At 44.6% G+C, this 19,427-nt stretch overlaps 1 protein-coding gene across 8 annotated transcripts in view; it reads left to right on the forward strand.

Annotated features, from left to right (window-relative positions):
• DAB2IP (DAB2 interacting protein) overlaps positions 1 to 19,427 on the forward strand; it is a 1,477,580-nt gene that overhangs the window by 548,091 nt on the left and 910,062 nt on the right. The window contains exon 1 of one of the 8 annotated variants that reach the window (XM_085613690.1): positions 3,839 to 4,224. The exons of 4 other annotated variants lie outside the window; for them this stretch is intronic. In XM_085613690.1, coding sequence (XP_085469816.1) covers positions 4,104 to 4,224 — 121 coding nt within the window. In that variant the 5' untranslated portion in view covers positions 3,839 to 4,103. Of the gene's footprint in view, positions 1 to 3,838; positions 4,225 to 19,427 lie in introns of those variants that run through there. 3 more of the 8 variants (XM_085613695.1, XM_085613688.1, XM_085613687.1) reach the window with 3 other exon arrangements.

Below are 19,427 nucleotides of genomic sequence, written 5' to 3' on the forward strand. Positions count from 1 at the left end.
GTGGTGCAACACTCCTGTACCTTAGCAGAGGAGCCGCCCCTGCCCTATAGGCATTTTAGTGGTAATGCCGCGTCTCGGAATTTCAGATTCCCTTGTAGGCATGGAGAGTCCGCCATCATGGCTTTTTCTTCATAATTATGGATTTTCTGCCTTTGCAGGAAAGTGTAGACTTTGTTGCAGAGTTTACCAAAAAATGGTTCTAGCTCAAACAAATGAAAGTTACTAAGTAAAGAGCACCACACATGGTTCCATGCAGTGGCAGACCGTTTTTAAGGGTTAACTGGTCACCTGCCAGTTGCCGATAGCTACATTCTGGTCTTAAATTGGTATTAATGAGGCGCAACTTTGCACATACAGTTTCTTAAAATGAGAAAATAACGAAATAACCTGGTACAGATTGTGGCACGTTATGCTGCACAAATGGATTTTTCTTGCATTTTAACGTTTGTCAACCCTGCCGTATAATTTCGGCCTTTACTATAATTCCCTTGGCCCTACTTATAGGCCTGTTCACCCCTTGTGAACAGTATCTCGCCTTAGTCTCCACATAACTTTCTTCACTAAAATCGGGCATGCAGAATGGATGGGTCTTATTTCTCTCAAAACATGCCTGTCCATTTTTGGCATGAAACATGCTGTTTTATTGCCAGTATTTTTTCAAAACAGATTTTAAACACTGGTGCTGGAACAAAGTGGAAGTGCTGCCATCAATGTTACATCATTATGCGGCAAAACTAAATTTCTGTATCAATTACCTGGGCATATTTTCCACCAGTGGTATGTTTGCATCACATACATATGTTTATAAAAGAAAACATTTATTTTTTATCTGAATCACATTTTATGGAAAAATATTAGTTCATAACAACTCATTGTCATAAATCCCCATAATCCATTTGTATTTGTGCAGTATTCTTTAAGGACAACTCTTGGAGTCCACAATGGACATCTTTCTGAAATGCAATATTTCTGCTGCTACAGCCGACACGTGTTTCGAGCAAACCTCTTTATCAAGGCAAAGACAATAACAGCTGAGGGGCAACATCCAGGCCATCACCAAGGACGCATGTGGCAGGTGGCATAAGGCGGGAGGGTAGGAGAGGACATCTATTGCATTACCAAGATTGCCATGCAGTGCTATAGAACAAATATGAAAAGCAAAGTTTAAGGATCTATCCTTAGAAGAGTATCAATCAGTGGTGGCTGGCATGACTCGCGGGGTGGGGGTGGGCGTGGGGTTGCGCAATGAAAAGAAAATGTATATCTACACTTACCTTGCCGCCAGGTCCCGCATCTCTGCTCCTTGCTCCTGCTCTTCTCGTGGGACTTGAGGAACAGGTATCCAGGAAGAACAGCCAGGCTCCCCTGGCCAATCACAAGGCTGAAATGCAGCTTTGTGATTGGTAAGCACCCAGGCTCCCCTGACCAATCACAACGCTGCAATGCAGCATTGTGATTAGTTTCCAGCATCGTATTTCGACATTCAACCAGGGAATGGGGGCCGGGGCATGTTCTCCACGCCGGCTGTAATCCATCCTGCATGGAGAACAGGGAAAGTGTGTATGAACGTTTTGGGCCAAACAGTCATTGCACACTTAGGAGTGGGCAAACCACTCCTCCCCTGCCCTGCTCCAAGACCAGAGCAGCCCCGCCCACCCGCAAAGGAAACATAAAATGATAATAACTTAAAGTTACTATCATTTTAAGTTTCCTTTACTTTTCACTGCTTAAAAGCAGTGAGGCGCCGCTCCTTCGCCATAGCAGAGGAGCCGCCACTGGTATCAATCACAGAACTGAGAGTAAAGCTACCATTAAAAAGCAGAGAACTAAAATTAAAAAGAAAACCATTTAACCATGAACAAGGGTTGATTCTATGGAGTATTGTATACAATGCTGTCTGCAAGAGACAGTTGGAGCTGCATGTAGTGAGACTACAAAAAAATTCAACAGCATGAAAGTCACCAGTATGAAGCCAGCAACATGAAAGCAAACAGAATGAAATCCAACAGCATGAAATCCAACAGCATGAAATCTAACCGCATGAAATCTAACAGCATGAAAGCCAACTGCATGAAAGCCAACTGCATGAAAGCCAACTGCATGAAAGCCAACTGCATGAAAGCCAACTGCATGAAAGCCAACTGCATGAAAGCCAACTGCATGAAAGCCAACTGCATGAAAGCCAACTGCATGAAAGCCAACTGCATGAAAGCCAACTGCATGAAAGCCAACTGCATGAAAGCCAACTGCATGAAAGCCAACTGCATGAAAGCCAACAACATGAAAACAGACAGTATGAAGCCAACAACATGAAAGCAAACAGAATGAAATCCAACAGCATGAAATCCAACAGCATGAAATCCAACAGCATGAAATCCAACAGCATGAAGCCAACTGCATGAAGCCAACTGCATGAGGCCAACTGCATGAAGCCAACTGCATGAAGCCAACTGCATGAAGCCAACTGCATGAAAGCCAACTGCATGAAAGCCAACTGCATGAAAGCCAACTGCATGAAGCCAACTGCATGAAGCCAACTGCATGAAGCCAACTGCATGAAGCCAACTGCATGAAGCCAACTGCATGAAGCCAACTGCATGAAAACAGACAGTATGAACGCAAATAGCATGAAAGCCAGCAGCATGATAGTCAACCGCGCAAAAGTCAACAGCATGAAATCCAACAGCATGAAATCCAACAGCATGAAATCCAACAGCGTGAAATCCAACAGCGTGACATCCAACAGCATGAAAGTCACCAGCATGAAAGTCACCAGCACGGAAGGCAACCGCACGAGAATCAAAAGAATGAAAGCCAACAGCAAGAAAGTCAACAGCATAGAAACAGACAAAACGGAAGCCAACAGCACGCAGCCAACATCATGAAACTCAACAGCATGAGGCAACGGCATGAGACAACGGCATGAGAGCCAACAGCGTGCATCCAACAGCATGAAAGCCACCTGCCCGCTCCTGGTGCCAGATTCCTTCTGAGCATTAACAAGGCCGGCGTTGTGCACGAGGAAGCTCTTAGCTAGCGCACGTCCCAGCCACGTGCTACTGTTCTGCCATTAATAATCATTTTAATAAATGCCCTGCGGAATGTGGGATGGGATGGCACCGAGCAAAGCCTACTTTGGCACAGATTTAATTTTGTTCTTTAGTTAAAGGCGACAGTAGGAAAGGCCTGCGGGCTTTGACTCAGCTCGGTCTAATTAAAGCTCCCCTCTCTCCTGTTTGGTGTGGTGGGCATTACCTGTTTGTTCGTATGCCGCGTTTTGTACCTCCTCAACGCCTCCATCTCCCCCTCTTATTAATCGTACATGCTGCCTTAGTACATCTCTCTCAGATCAGGAAGCTCAGACATGTTTGCATACGTGTACGCATGTATGTATGTGATTTGTGAAGCACAGAGTTAGCTATAGAGTGCTGTACAAGAGACGTTTATAAAACAGTCTGGGGGGCAGTGTTTTACGTAGGATGCTTCAGGGAGGCGAGAAAGGACCCGCACAGTGGGACATCTGGGCATCATTTGCGTTGTTACATAAAAGGTACCCTGCCTCACGGAAGCTATGTTCTCCGGACCAACGCAGGGCTTGCAGCCGGCACGGTTCGGGGCACGCCCAGCCCCGCTGTAATCTTTGAGCAAACCTCCGAAAGTTTTCCCATGTTCACTTCAGCGCAGTCAGCACGGGCGCCCTGCGAGCGGACTGCGTCCAGGAGGGAACTATTCCAGGAAACAGCCCTGGATGTCCCGTTCCCGGATCCAGGCCAAGGTTTGCCCGCCACCCAAACTTTTCTGTCGCTTTTAGTGACAGACTAACAAAAGCAGACTCTTTTCCACTTAGACTTCAAGCACCTTATCTCCTGGGAAGATGTGTCCTCTGCCAGCTTATCCGGCCCGAGCTCGCTGAGCGCCTGCGGTCCTGCTGCCTGCGCACGGGTGCAGCCGCCTTCGCCTGCTGGCTTCGTTTCTTGCGCACATTTCCGTCTGCTCGCGCAAGTCTTCGTGCGCAAGTCGCGAAGTTTCCTCTCTGGGAAGATATGCCGGCTGTGCAGTGAGCCCCTTGGAAGAGTCGGACTGAGACAGCGGAGACCGCGAGGATGTCTGTCAACAGCAGGAAAAGTTCCGGGAGACCTTCCTACTACTACCGACTGCTGGGCAGGTCACGGCTGCGGCGTCAGCGGAGCAGGTCTCGGAGCCGCAACAGGCCAGCGAGTAGGGGTAATTATCGTCATTATAGCCCGCTCACTATCCAGGGTAGTGTGTGAACCTCTCAATTACCCTTTGATTAACATCTTGACGCGATTTCCCAACTTTCTTCCTGATATGCGCCCTGTTTAGCTCCTAGAGGCACCTTGTTTCGTGAAGCACGCTATATGTGTGCTCTCGCGCATTCTTTTATGTGCTGGCGAGATGAAAGTGACCCGAACCTCATCTACTCAGCACCCTGTTCGAACACTTTTTAAAGATGGTTTCACCCAGAATCTCTAAGTATTAGGTACAGTTGTCGGCAATTCAGTGAGTTTGCAGTTTCCGTCATAGTGTCAAACTCGAAGGTTGCCGTGAAGGTAAATGCGTCACCCAAATATTGATGCATTGTTGTCTCACAAAGATGTTGAACAATCACGTGCCTATTTCGCCCTGGATGTGACTTATTATTCTGATGTATGAAATTCATAGTGGGGGAGGGGAGGGTGGGAGTGCTTCTAGGCAAAGCATGTGCTGTGCAACCTGGAACTCGTGATGACACATTTTTTCGCAAAAGGCGAGTAATTACGTGAAATTGTGTCATTTCGGAAATTTCGCGCAACAAATGTAACAGGAAATTCTTAAAACTACCCCCATTATGCGGGTGAAAATTAAATCCTGCCAGGCCTAGTTATCGGAAGGTTACACTGTTGTTCTTGAGCAGATGCATCCATATTTCCAGCTAAAGAATATATCTGCGGCGCTTCTCAGTTCTGTGGTACACTGTGGCTTCGATTACAAGTGGACACTTAGCTCTGGAAGGCCCGGCTACTGGAGTTACAACCAGAAACATTGGAATATTGAGCCGTGGTGTTAAACACTATAGGAGACTCCGCTTCCTATATATGAATCCACGAATTCTCATAACTGCTTCTATTCCACGTGAATGTAATTACCGCAACCCCCAAAAATGGTAATTCTGGAGTGGGGGAATAACAGAGGGCGGCGGAAATTGTAATCAATGCCTATACATCTTAATTCACCTGCATGCTGTTCTCTCTGGGAAATGAGACCCGTGCCGCAGCGTCTGATGGGTTCAGGGTGAAGCGGTGGAATTAGGCCCTCCGCAAAGAGATGCTCCAGCCGACAGTGGCCCATATGGTACCAGAATATCTTAAGGAAAATACTGCATCACAGAAATATCCGCCCTTAATAGTTACAACCTCTGTTGAGGTTAATAATAGGAATTGTAAACTGCGTGGGAGGTGTGTTTTTGTAAACAATATTTAGAGCATGCTATATGTGTCAAAGGATATGTTTTCTAACAATATTCACACTTACTCCCTCTTGGGCCTAACAATGGACTCCCAGTTAGAGCTTATGTGCCACCAGCTGTCTTATTGAAATATAGGAGACACCGTGGGGGGTTGTATGTCAGCACCAGCAATATCTTCGGTTTGGAAGCTCGTGGTTAAGTTGTGAACAACTGTCCCCGATACATTAATGCAAGAAATAGCATGGGTTAGAATGTAAACAGCTCAGCGTTGAACCCAACCTTGGAGTCAGTGACAATCTGCTATGTATACAAATTGGAGATAACTGTACTGACTACAATCTAAAACCCACTCGATACTAGGGGCCCTTATACACCCTCATCCCTAAAGTCATCGCGCAGCTTTTAGCTGAATTAATGATCAGCATATTCTTTGCAGCACACTGACACAAGGCTCCAACAGGTACATGCATCAACCATTTTTGCGAGCGCAAACGGTGCGATTCGCAAAAACCGGACGTTTGCGCCTGCAAAAAGGGCTTCTGCGATGCATCAACCTGTCAGCCTCTCGCAATTTCAGAAATCGCAAATTATTGAGATTTCTTAAATTGCGATTGCATTTAAGAAATTGCAAATTGCGATTCCTTAAATGCAATGCATGATGGAATCGCAAATTGCGATTTTGATAATAGGGGCGCGAATTACCATCAATTTGCACTTGATTGTAATTTGCAAAAACTTGCACTTTAGTGCATTTTTCAAAGTTGCAGGTTACACACACACATGCCCTTGGGGCATGTGTGTGCGCAACATGTGTGCACAGATCAATTCCAGGGGTGCAACAGGGTGTCCTTTTGACACCCTTGCACCCTTGAAATTACATGCACAATTTGCGAATACCTATTGGTACTCGCAAATTGCGCATGCAATCTCCCATTCATTCCCACGGGCATGTAGGCCCACAGGAATAAATGGGAAGGCATTCCTTAATTGCGACCCGCAATTTGTGAGTCGCAATTAAGGAATGTTTGTGAATCGCAAATTTTATAGTGATTCCTACATGCATATGCTTTTGCAATTCCTTAATTGCCATACCTTAATAATCGCAATTAAGTCATCGCAAAAGCCTACATTGATGCATGTGCCTACAAGTGTCATCTGTAAATGTATGGGTGTCTTTTCTAAAATAAAAATATCACCTGCTTATTAAATGGTGGGTATCTGCCTTAAACTCAGTTCATGAGACTAGAAATGAGAATTAAGATGTTCAGTATTAAAGTCATCAAGTCAGTCATTTAGGCCTTGATGGTCGTCTGCCAGAGGTTGGAGGTCACAGCCTCTGCCCCCCATGGTGGAGAATAATCTCCCCTATTTATAGATCGCTGTCTCACTGGTGGTCAAACAGCTGTGCTGCGAAGGGAGTCGCCGCTGTGGTGGCTCCACTCACGGCACTGCAGATTTGCTGAGCGGGCGCCATGTTTAAAGTGCCCGCTCAGCAAATGTTTTTGAATTGTGAAAATAATCTCCTAACGTAGGAGTTTGTGCTGTCAGTACAGAAAAAATGGCCCCAATATGCAGGGAGTTTTCTCCATGCACCCTTCTGCAGTCTCCCTCCTTGTGTCTCCCATGCCTTGTAGTCCTTTCGAAGACGAGCCTTCGGATCAGAGGTTTACACTGACAGAGCCAGCCTCAGCTCTAACTAGAGCCAGGGAAGCATTAGCTTGCTGGAGTAGGAGCACAGCTAATTTGTAGCTGTGCTTCTACGCGGTCAAACTCTAAATAAAACCCTAAGACTCACATTAAATAAGAGAGAGGCAAGAAAGCAGCCTTGTTGTAGCCATCCGTTGGCCATAATTGGTCTGGTATTATTAGGCTTCTCCTTAGATCCAATGGTTACCCAACTCAAGCAGTGCAGTTCATTGTCAATCCAACTAAGATTGTAGTGTTCACCACAACTCAACAATTTAATCTGCAAGTGAGATTAACCAACTTTATCAAAAGCTGGGGAGGACTCCACAAACACATGTGAAGTAGCAATGCATCTGACACGGAGGCTCATCTAGTCATTATTGTTAATGTTGCTGCCCTGTGTGCCAGGGACAATCCTTTGCAAAACCCTGTTTGGACAATAGGGACACCTCAGCCGAGACCTTCAGGAGCTCAAATATTGCCTTGAACCATAGCTTTGCTGATGGAATCTTACTTGTTACCTGCTTGGGTTGAGGTACACATAGGGCTCAGTGACATGAACGTTGATGGCTTCAGACCCCAACTTTCACCCAAATGCCAAGTCACTCAGATTCACCCTGGACACCAACCTCCCCTTCGAGGAACACATTGCCAAAAAAACAAAGACGGTCTGGCGCAATCGGTCTCTTTTACAGAAAATGAACTTCAGAACTGCTGTTCCAGTCCTGGTACTCTTGCATGTGGATGGTTGTAATTCCTTACTCCATGGCCTCCAAGACTGGCACTGCTTAGTGGCATACACCAGACTGCTGCACATCTCATCCAGGGCCTGAGCAAATATGATCACATCACCCACATCCTGATGGATCCTAGTGGCTCCCCTTGCCAGCCTGCACCATCTTAAAAAAACACAGCTCTATCATTTACAAAGCTATCACAATCGACCCCCCCCACCCCTCCCACCTATCTTGCAGACAACCTCACCATCTCTGGTGGTTCTCGGCACACTTGCAGCCAGAACGCCATCATGTCTACAGACCAAGAAATGTTAAAAAAAAAAATTAAAAAACAAGGCAGCAGGCTTTTTTGCCTTATGTTCGGAGGTTCTGGAACAGAATCCCTGTATCCATCAGGACCAACCCGATGCTGCTCCAACTTAAGAAAGAGCGGAAGACGCCTCTCTTTAATGAACACTCCATCACAATGCATTAACCGTCCACAGCACACGCTGCCTCTCCTACCACTCATTGACTTTATGCTCTTGATCCTCTGCGGAGCCCTGCTGCCTTTTGGGTAGGTTTGTGCTACGGAAGGACCGCACACATACTTACATAAATACATGACGCTTATGACCATGATGCTGGGAGTTGTTGCAGGAGAGATACAGACTGAAAAAATGAAAGTTAGATTAAGCGCCTTTTAATCTGCTGCCTGTTTTGGGAAAATTCAACAGCTGCTACTCTGTCCTATTGTGATATTAAATTGTTATCTGGAACATAAGTGAAACTTTAGCTATTCTCATACTCCTGGTACCAAGCCTCTCTTTGGAACCTATATATACTATTCTATTATTTGAACCTGCTCTCCGCGGTAGCGCTGCTTTTCAGTGCAATTGTTCACTTATCTCTTGGCTGGTTTTTGCAAGTCTTAAATGAGTCTGGCGTAGCTACGTGCACTCCAACATACTGCTCACAAGTCCATTCTTGAGTCATGACCTGGCTACAGCAACCACAGGAACCAGCACTCAGGCAGGATCTGACCTCCACAAGCATCCATGTTAACAGAAGGCAAGTTTCCCTTCTGTCCCGATGGCTGTGATCAAATGTGACCATCTTCTGCAAGGCAAGTGCAATACAGTGGTTTGGAAAGGAATGTGGCTATCTTCTTCTAACCTCTGTCCTGGCCCTGGCTACTGCAGCAAAATGATCTCTTTTACCTTACTTTACTTGAAATGTGTGCCCCTGCTACCAGCCGAGTCTTTTTCCTGTTAGTACCTCCGTTCGTTGCACTGTAGTGCAAACTAAAACATCAAAACATTTCACCTTATGAAGCAGTAGGATACTTGCCCTTTTTTAAATCGAATAGTTTTCCAATGAGTAAAAATGAGCTTGTAACTTGAATTAAATATGATTTAAAGACTAAGGGGGGTCATTACGTTGGCGGGCGGGCTCGTGGTGAGAACCGGGACCGCCCACCATGCATGCGGTGGTCCCGCACACTCAATTAGGACGAGATCGCCACCATGGAGGTCGCATTTTGCACTTTAACATTGCGGCGGGTGCTGCTGACTGCAGCACAAACTGCGATGTTAAAAATGCATCTTGTACATTTCACTGCACTACGTGGCAGGCACCACACGGTGCCTGCCACTTGGTGCTGTGAAATGGTACCATGGGTACCCCCCCAGTGCACAAACACCACCCCCAAACGCAAGGGGGGCTCGCAACGGGCCCCCAAAACCAATCCCCGCCAGCCTTTCAATGGCGGCTTACCCGCCACGGGAAGGCTGGCTGAAGAGAGCATCCTAATTTGGCAGACGGTGCCTGCTAGGAACCGCCACTATTTTATGGATGCAGACCACTCCGCCTGGCAATTGGAATGATTGCCTGTGGCGCTTCCATGGCGGACGGTCTTTGCGTCCACCTCAATCGCAGTCTGGATCCCCCGCCATCGTAATGTGGCGTGGGAAATCGCAGTCCGATGGCGGAGGCCAGCCACCGCACGGCTGGTGGTGGCGGGCCTTCCGCCATCATAATGACCCCCTAAGTTTGGGATTTTTCCCCAAAACATGGTAAATGTGCCCCACTGATTTGCCTGTGTCCCTGGATCTGTTATGACTGGTTAAATGTAGAAGGGTCACATGCTGCCAGCACTCAAGTCTCTTTGAACTCTTTAAATTCTTTCTGCTTCTCTAAATATAAAGGGGCAAGGGCTGTTGACAGCCTTTATTGCCAGAACTTACAGAAACCTTCATTAACTAGAAATAAATGTCAAGAATGAGAGATATCTGTTGTTCACTGTAGTGCATGTAAAATGGCCGCCCATTTTTCGTTCTCTCGTATTAGACAACACAGGCGTTGTCAGCTCAGAAACCTATTGTAAGCTGAGAGTGGGCATGGTTTCCGCCCACTGCTTACCATTGGTTGGCTCCATTCTCATTCGCTTGCTTCTTATTCAACAGCTTGTGAAGGCTTTCTTTCTTCTCCTTGTGTTTGCGTCTTGCCTGGAGAATAGCTGCATTACTTGTGTCCTTCCACTTCTCATTTTTCAGGCATTACTTTTTCTTTAAGCACTTCACAAGAGTACATGTGTTTTTCAGCTGTCTCCTTGGTGTGCTTCTCTCCCCCCTCTATGCTCAGTGTTGAGCTCTCTCTCTAGCATGTGTTGTTCTTTGCTGCTTGCTCGTGTTGCTCTCTCGCCTTTCTCTTACCCCCGTTTTTAGTGTTGTTTCCTCTCCCCATTAGTTTTCTTCCCTCCCCGCATCCTCCGTATTGCTTCTCCCACTGCTTAATTTAAGCCGGTGCTTTCCAGTGCTGAGCACTGGCACCTAATTGGTTTCCGGTGCTGGGCACCGGCACCTAATTGTCAACATCACACTTAGGGCTGTGTGCCACAAGGTGGCGCTGCTCATATAATTTAGAGATGAGCAGTATAACAGTTGTTTAGGAAAACTATATACATAAAATAAATTGCTAATACCTGCCTCCCAGCCATTCCTTTAGCTTTGGGGACCTGGAATAATCTGAACTGTTGCATTTACATGCGGTAGAGATGGTTAGTAGTTGTTTTGGCAGCAATGGCAGGGGTGATGGTTGGTGCAAGCTGCAGAGGCCTCCTGGTCAGAGCCCTGGCACTTAATATTTTCCAAATTATGCACTGGCTTCTCCCCACTCCCCTATGCTTCCTCTCCCACCAACACAAATGGTACATATGTGTCCATCCCTAAGTGTGCACTGGAGAGAGGCCACGGATTTGATGTGTGCAATATGAACATTGGTATGACCCACTGACTCACCCTTCCCTCAGCCTCAGCTCCAGAACTCTCAATCGTGCCCCATTATTAAGAGGTTTGCAGAACCAGAACTCACCCGGATACCTAACTGCAACTCAGCTCACATTTGCATTTGAAAACTCATTAGGTCAGTCTTTTAGAGCTCAAACCCTCTTGGTTTTGCCAATGCTTAGTAAAGTACATTCCATTTCAATATTGCACTAAAGTAAAGACAGTTTACAGATGTTGACAAATTCAAAGTATTCTTTGTGTAAATTATTCATTGTCCATTCATATACTGTATATGGCCGAAACCAGTGGCAAAGCCAATCGGTCCCAAAGGTGAGACCTTTTGTCTTTGCCATTACTTGTTACTTGTTATTACTCTCTCTACATATATCACAGTAAATCAAAAAACCATTGGAAATTCACAATTTATGCTACCAATTTAAACAATATTCTCAACCCAGCGTTGCTACTCAATTTTAACTCCCACACAGCGCTTACACTTTTTCCAAAATAAAACACGTTTTCACAACAATCCCACCTTACATAATTTACAAAACCACAAATTATGTCTATAATCAAAAGGCACTTAACATACTCATTCAGTCTCTCACTCGTATCTTATTTCCACCTTTCCCATGAGATAGCAGCCAGGGGAGTTACGGATAACAAGAAATATCAATTAGGCTTCAAAACTTCTAAGGTATTTGAGAAGTTGACAAATTGAATTAAAATTAGTAATTCACAGTGAGGCATGTTGTAGAGTCACCACAACATGAGAATATGGTTTGATGTCCTCATGAATTAATTTTCCAACGTATGTCCGATAGTTGCATTCTGCACTGTTAATGTTAAGAGACAGCCCATGTCAGAATTTAAACAATACATGGAATTCATTGGCCTTTGCATACAGATTATGTAAATTACAGAGCCAGCAGAGGCAGTGACAATAGTAATCACCATGTTTCTGTCTAGCACAGAAATATAATTTTTCAGCTAGAAGGCGCATTTTGAAAATTATTTGGCGGTGGGGCAGTGCTTAATTTGAGCGAGTCAGTGGTTTCCCCACTGGCACTTAATCATCGACACTAGCGCTTTTCATGAGCACCAGTTAAGGACACATTAATTTATGGGGAGATTAAATCATTTGCCCAGAATTACAGGATGTTTAACCGATGCTAAGACTCGAACCTGGTTTCCAAGCCCCGAAGTCGGCAGCTCTGGCCATTACGCCACATCCTCGCCTAACCTTTATGGTTAGTAGTTGGTTCTGTTTTATGTGGTGCTACAGGGATGGTGCAAGTTGCCTCCTGACCAGAGCCCCTGCACTTATTTTTTTTTCTCCAAATTAACCACTGTGATGGGGAATTCACAACTGACCACTGGCTCTGTTAAATACCACCAGGTCACTACTCCAGTCTCCAGGCCCTTCTCCACTGCACCCCTCCTTCGTGATTCTCCTTTACTCCATTCAGGCCGGGCATCATTTACAAAAGTTGTGATGCTGTAGTAGGTGGTACCTACTGGTGAAAAAAGTGAATCTCGTTACCTAAATACAAAATCCTAATGCACAGAATATTGAATTCTGAGCGGATTTATATTGACTCATGAAAAATTCTGGCTAACTTAAGACAGTTCTGCATGAGAAATGTTTTGAAAGAAGCAGGGGGTTAAATGGGCATGGAATAATGGAAGGGTGCTCCAGTAATCATGAACATTTTGCAAGTAGTTTTTCAGAAACTCTGCCCTTCAATCTACTGTAGCCTACACCCCATACAATTCTTCCACTCTTCTCTAGGAAACTTCTCATTCACACGACTCTTTCACACTACTTCACCCTACTCCGTTAACAAATTGCCTGGGAGTGTTCTTTTGTGCTTATGAATTCTGCTGATTCATGTTAAATCTAAAGCAGCAGCCATCACCAGGCCTTCGGACAGGTCTGTGTTTTTGTTGTGTCATCAGAGGATGTTCTCTCTTTTGTTTATCTACGGTACGCCAATGCTGACACAGCGGTTTGTTCCATTAGCGAAGTGTCTATAAGATGTTTAATGAGCTCAGCCTTAATGCAATAGGTTTGTTTACTAAATATTGGGCTGTTCTCCAGATGAAAAGATCTTAGTGCCGTACCAGGTCTGATGATTCTTTTGGATACAAAAAACTTGCATTTGAGCTTTCCCAAGAGGCTTTGTAGAGGTTAGTGGGCGTGTCCTTGTTGGTAGGTGGCACTTGCCAGTTCAATCAGGGGGAGCTTCTTATAGAACAAGTTTGCAGAAATTTAACCTCATTTTACATTGGACCTATAGCGCTACTTATCGATTCAATTTTCATAACGAATTTATAATTATAATGTCAATAGATATGAATTATATCAGTTGTCATGGTAATTTTACAGAAAATGTTGCTGTAGTTTGACGTAAAAAAGTGATTGGTGACGTGTTGGTCACATCTCGAGTGAAGCATTTAACTTGATTTCACTAGAATGGTCCTCAAAACCAGGAAAATAAATCAGTCATGCTCTCCTCTGACCATACCAAGATGGCGCCTTAACATACTTAAAGCTGAACACTGGGGAGGAATAAGGTCTCAAGCCTCCATCTTAAATAGACTAATACAAGTATTGATTTGACTAGATATGTTAGATAATGTTATTAAATTTAGATGAGGTACACTACTAGCAAAACATTTTCTGTTAGTGGTTTTCTAAAACGTCATGAAGTGTACTTGTGAATAATAGTTTATGCCAGAGAGAAAACATATAGATTGGATACAAAGTCATTGAATGGAAATCGAATACCCAGTGGCAAAAGGAAATTTGAAGCTGCCCCCTGCACAGTACATGGAGGGCCCCCCCTCCAAAGTCAGTCTGGAGCTCTCAGGCCACGGTACTGTGCTGAGGGGCCCCCTGGAGCTCAGGCCCTCCCCCGCACCGCTGGGGGTGCCGTGGCCTATGTTATGCCATTGCAGTTACCGTAGTGTACTACTGCAGCATGCGCACTGCTAGATATGCTGTAGCAATCCATTGATGCCAACTGCTCCAGTCAAAAATGACTGAGTGAATACACTTATACTGCACAAAAAGGGATGAACGGAAGGCTTCAATTAAACTCAGCAACTGGTAATCAGTTTTGACAGTATTTCAGCACTCATTTTATTAGTTCTGGCTATAGACAGCTTTAGCTGCTTCGTTAGCCTTGTGGTTTAAAAAAAATCTATCGAACATAAACCTTAAATGGGGTATCCTAAGATTCCTCACCCTGAAGGGAAAAGAGACTTTTGAACGTAGAGAGAATAGGATACGCTCTCCCTAGTCAAATTCACTCCCCACCAAATGTATCCAATACCAAATTTGTTTGCTATGATGAAAAAAGTTCAATCTCAATTTAACACCCTGCTGGCAAAGAAAAAAAAGATGTTTATTTGTTAGACCCTTGTACACTCTAGTAGTGGCATGCTTCATCATCAGGTCTCATCCTGGCCCCTAAACATCAGGATGTGTGCAACCATGAATATTTCTCAAGCCAGGGTATCAAAAGGATTATAAAAATGCCTCACACTACCAAGGTATCCCTTTATTGGTGGTTGTTTGTGTGTGGTTAAAAGGTTTGTTGTGAGGGGCTAAGGATATAATGGTCCTACTTCCCTAATAAATGGTCGACATGTTTCAGCCCATAAAACATCAGTCTCTTGGATTTAGGGATTTCAACAGAACCCACAAAGCATGCTGCCCTGGTGTTTTTTCAGTCACACATAACATGCTACACACTCATGCATGCATATTGAGTTATTACTCACCTAAAAAGTGCCACATTAGCGGCTTGATTCCCAACTAGGGAAACCTTTATAGTCACCTGGGGAATGAGGGGGCATGTCCCTGTAGTCTCACGCTAGTCAAGGGTAACATGCCAGCAGTGAACCTACGTTTAGGCCGGCTCCTCCTGAAGAGAGGAAAATGTCTCTAAAATAACATGCAAAGCATTTCTCACTTGGATTTAAAATTACGTGTGAAATTAAAATGTTTTCCAGTAATTGAGATATGATTGAGACACTTTGTATTTTTAGTGGTGTGGACATTTATGAGAAGTGTTATTTTGTTCTGAAGAAGGTCTCATGTACTTTTATCACTGGTAAACCGAAACACCAGCATGCATTCAGCTCTTATTTATTGAGCCTTCTCAATCATAGTGATGTTGGCTTATATAAGGATATACAATTTAAACACAGAAAAGTTCACGTTTGTTTGCCGTGTTCTATATTATAAAATATTTTTGTGTAGTGTTTTATGGTTAGTATATATGTGTATGTTTTATCTTCTGCCCCCGGCGTGATCTAAATATGAGAGACTTGATGGATTTTAATTTTGAATATCTGATGAAAATTTGTTTGTTGAAAATAATCAAAATACTTTTGCAAACTGATATTCAATAATATACATTTTACAGGCTTTTTAGTTGGATGGTAGTTCCCCCCCATCTTTGAAGAATTCATTGATGAATGTGAACATTTTCTCTAGGAGCATGTTATTGTCAGATAGACAGTAGATTCTTGAGCCTGGTTGGTAGCCATGCAGGAGAAGGTTGGAGGTGCTGTGACCTCGGAGTCGTGAGTAGCTTTTTCAATGATCTTGAGGGCTCCACTGAAGATGCTTTGAGTGAGAGGGTTGGACAGAGCTTCTCTGGAGAGGGTTTTGATGAAGGACAGGGGTAAGAAATGATCTGCGTACTCGGTGGGTTTGAGGGAATTGAGGATGTCTGAGAAGTATGCATGAGAACGAAGTTTAAAGGATGAACAACGTGAGACGCAGCAAAGAGGTGTGGGTATCGGAGACAAAGCAGGTTTAGTATTGTGGATGTGTCGTCAGAAAGGTCTTTTTATATGAAAAAGAGGTTGATTGCACAACATAAATGCATGTGTTCAGGGCACGTGGCATGTGAGAATCAAGCAATGGGTTGACGCAGTGCTTGATTGTCTCGATAAGCATTTTACCTCTCTTGGCAACGTTATTGATGGTGTTTGAATACTAATTGACTTTGGCTGATGTGATGAGTTGTCTGCATGTTGTGGGCAGGATCTTAAGTACTATGAGGTAATTGGGTGCTGTATATTTTTCATTTTCTTGCCTCTGTGTGGTTTTGAGAATTTGTTGTTAGTGTAGTATCTGGGTATTGAAGGGTTTGGCTTGCACTTGCATGTTTTTAGATGGCTTATGGGTATTCATAGGATTTTCTAGAAGGGGTTGCTGTTGTTTTGAATGATCTAGATGTCAAACCCAGAAGTGAGAGAATGAGCTTTAAGTTTTAGAGATGGGGAAGTGTTTAGAGAATCTGAAGGTTTGTTCTCTTTTGGGTTGAACTAGGCGAGGTGGCTGGATGCTGAGCCGGGTAAGAAGGAAGACAAGGTGGTGGCTCGTAGTCAATAGTTATTGGGTGACTTGCTTTGGATGGTTGCTGATGTTGAAGAGACAAGGTCAAGAACATGGCCTTTGTGCTGTGTTAGTTGTTGACATGCGATCCCACGTTGAGTGTATTAATGAAGTTTAGGGCGATGTCTGTTGTTTGTTTATGCGTGAGCGGTTATATACACAGTGGATGGTGGTGTGAGCATGTCCAGCAGGCCTGTAGATGAATTGAAGGTTGGTGGATCGTGTTAGGAAGAGTGTGATGTGGCATGTAAGGAGTTTCAACGAGCTGGTCGTTGTTCGATTACATATGCAATAAAAAATCACTAACATTCTCAATGGCTTTGAGAAACTATTGTAATGTGAGTGTGTGCCCAGATTTTCTGCATATCTGCCTAGGCTTTTTATTACTTGAAGTTTGACCTTTTTCAAAAAATTAAGTGGTAGTGTAAAATATGACAGCACAGCATAGGGAGCACAGAGGTTTTAATTTTAATTCTTGCATTGCCCGCAGGCTACAAAAGGAAAAAGGAATCCATGTAGAATTTACAAGGGCATAGCTACCCAGCCACAAACATAATATCTAGAGTTCCCTATTGGAGGGTGGCATTGACAGAAAAGGTCAATCTCTAATATTTAGTGCTTGAAAATTAACCAAAAAGGGCTTGGAGTCCCTTCGGTCGCATCAATCGACGTGTATTAAACAGCGTCCGAATCCTCAGACAGATATATTCACAATTTAATCTTTAACATCACATCTGTTCCTTTTTCATTACTCTCCACCTGAGTGCTCTTTATTTCTTTGTATTCCCTTTTCTCAGCAGAGACCTCACAAAGAAAGTATAATATATAATAATTTAGAATTGCTCAACTTTTTAGATCCAGGCAGACCATCACCATTTAAACCACACGTGCATAGAGTTACTAAGATCTTACGCCACGTTTGCATCACAAAAGTGATGCAAATTGTTGCAAAATCTTTTTGCCCGATTTTCAATCCAGCGCTAAAATGTTTAGCGCTGGAAATAATGTGAAAGTAAGGCTGCATTACTTAGCAGTAAGGGGGCGTACCATGGGTGGTGCATGTGCATTCCCATGCAACCACCCAAGGTTTCTGATGCTAAACACTATTTACTAAATAATGTAGACATGGTTTAGCGTCAGATAATATAGCACACCCTTCAACCGGGTGCTATGAAGGAGAAATGCTATTTTTCGCCTTTCTTTTCTGACTTTTCATGTGTGCTGCACTGCACAGCACACATACAAAGTGGGAATTTCTTTTAAATGAGTTTTAGCATAGTATATTGTATTGGAATGTTCAAAACCTATGCTTGACTCACGGAGACTCCCTTGCACTATGGCACAAAGGTGTCTCCATGGTGTACGGCAGCTCATTTCAGTGCCAGGGCTTGGGAGAGGGGAGGAGAGTGCTATATGTCCGTAAATTTGTCTCTCTCCTCGCGCAGTGCAGCATTTGCGGCTGCTGCACTACGCTGAGTGAGAAATTGGTAAATCTGGCACACATGCGTAAAGATGTGGAAGTGTGTTGGTGAAGGTCACTGGGCTGGGCTCTAGTGAGTTTCAATCTGAATATTTGTGAACCTGCAGGTTGCTTGGGCTTTCCCTTTACCTCATTGCATCATTCTGGATTACAGGTGGGGCAGGAGGGGGAAGTGGAGTTTGTATCACAAATTGTCCGTAGATCAGTTCTATATGGTGATTGCGTCTACTAGTGGAAGAATAAAAATCACCTGTGAAAATGAGTGTTTAGGATGACGAGTGATAATCCTTTACTTCCAACACTCTTGTCACCATTCACCGCTCCATGGCTTAGGTATGTCCTCAAAGACCACAGGGATGGGAAGAGAAGGGATGCAGCTTTGAGAGAAGGGCTGCAGCTTTGAGAGAAGGGATGCAGCTGTGAGAGAAGGGCTAAAGCTTTGAGAGAAGGGATGGGGAGAGAAGGGATGCAGCTTTGAGAGAAGGGATGCAGCTTTGAGAGAAGGGATGCAGCTTTGAGAGAAGGGATGCAGCTTTGAGAGAAGGGATGCGGCTTTGAGTGAAGGGATGGGGAGAGAAGGGATGCAGCTTTGAGTGAAGGGGTGCAGCTTTGAGTGAAGGGATGCAGCTTTGAGTGAAGGGATGCAGCTTTGAGTGAAGGGATGCGGCTTTGAGTGAAGGGATGCGTCTTTGAATGAAGGGATGCAGCTTTGAGAGAAGGGATGCAGCTTTGAGAGAAGGGAAGCAGCTTTGAGAAAAGGGATGGGGAGAGAAGGGATGCAGCTTTGAGAGAAGGGATGCAGCTTTGAGAGAAGGGATGCACCTTTGAGAGAAGGGATGGGGAGAGAAGGGATGCAGCTTTGAGAGAAGGGATGCAGCTTTGAGAGAAGGGATGCATCTTTGAGAGAAGGGATGGGGAGGGAAGGGATGCAGCTTTGAGAGAAGGGATGCAGCTTTGAGAGAAGGGATGGGGAGAGAAGGGATGTAGCTTTGAGAGAAGGGATGGGTAGAGAAGGGATGGGGAGAGAAGGGATGCAGCTTTGAGAGAAGGGATGGGGAGAGAAGGGATGGAACTTTGAGAGAAGGGATGGGGAGAGAAGGGATGCAGCTTTGAGAGAAGGGATGGGGAGAGAAGGGATGCAGCTTTGAGAGAAGGGATGGGGAGAGAAGGGATGCAGCTTTGAGAGAAGGGATGGGGAGAGAAGGGATGCAGCTTTGAGAGAAGGGATGGGGAGAGAAGGGATGCATCTTTGAGAGAAGGGATGGGGAGAGAAGGGATGCAGCTTTGAGAGAAGGGATGGGGAGAGAAGGGATGCATCTTTGAGAGAAGGGATGGGGAGAGAAGGGATGCAGCTTTGATTACTCACTCACAATTT

Source organism: Triturus cristatus, chromosome 1_2, assembly GCF_964204655.1.
Source record: "Triturus cristatus chromosome 1_2, aTriCri1.1, whole genome shotgun sequence".
Lineage (NCBI taxonomy): Eukaryota > Metazoa > Chordata > Amphibia > Caudata > Salamandridae > Triturus > Triturus cristatus.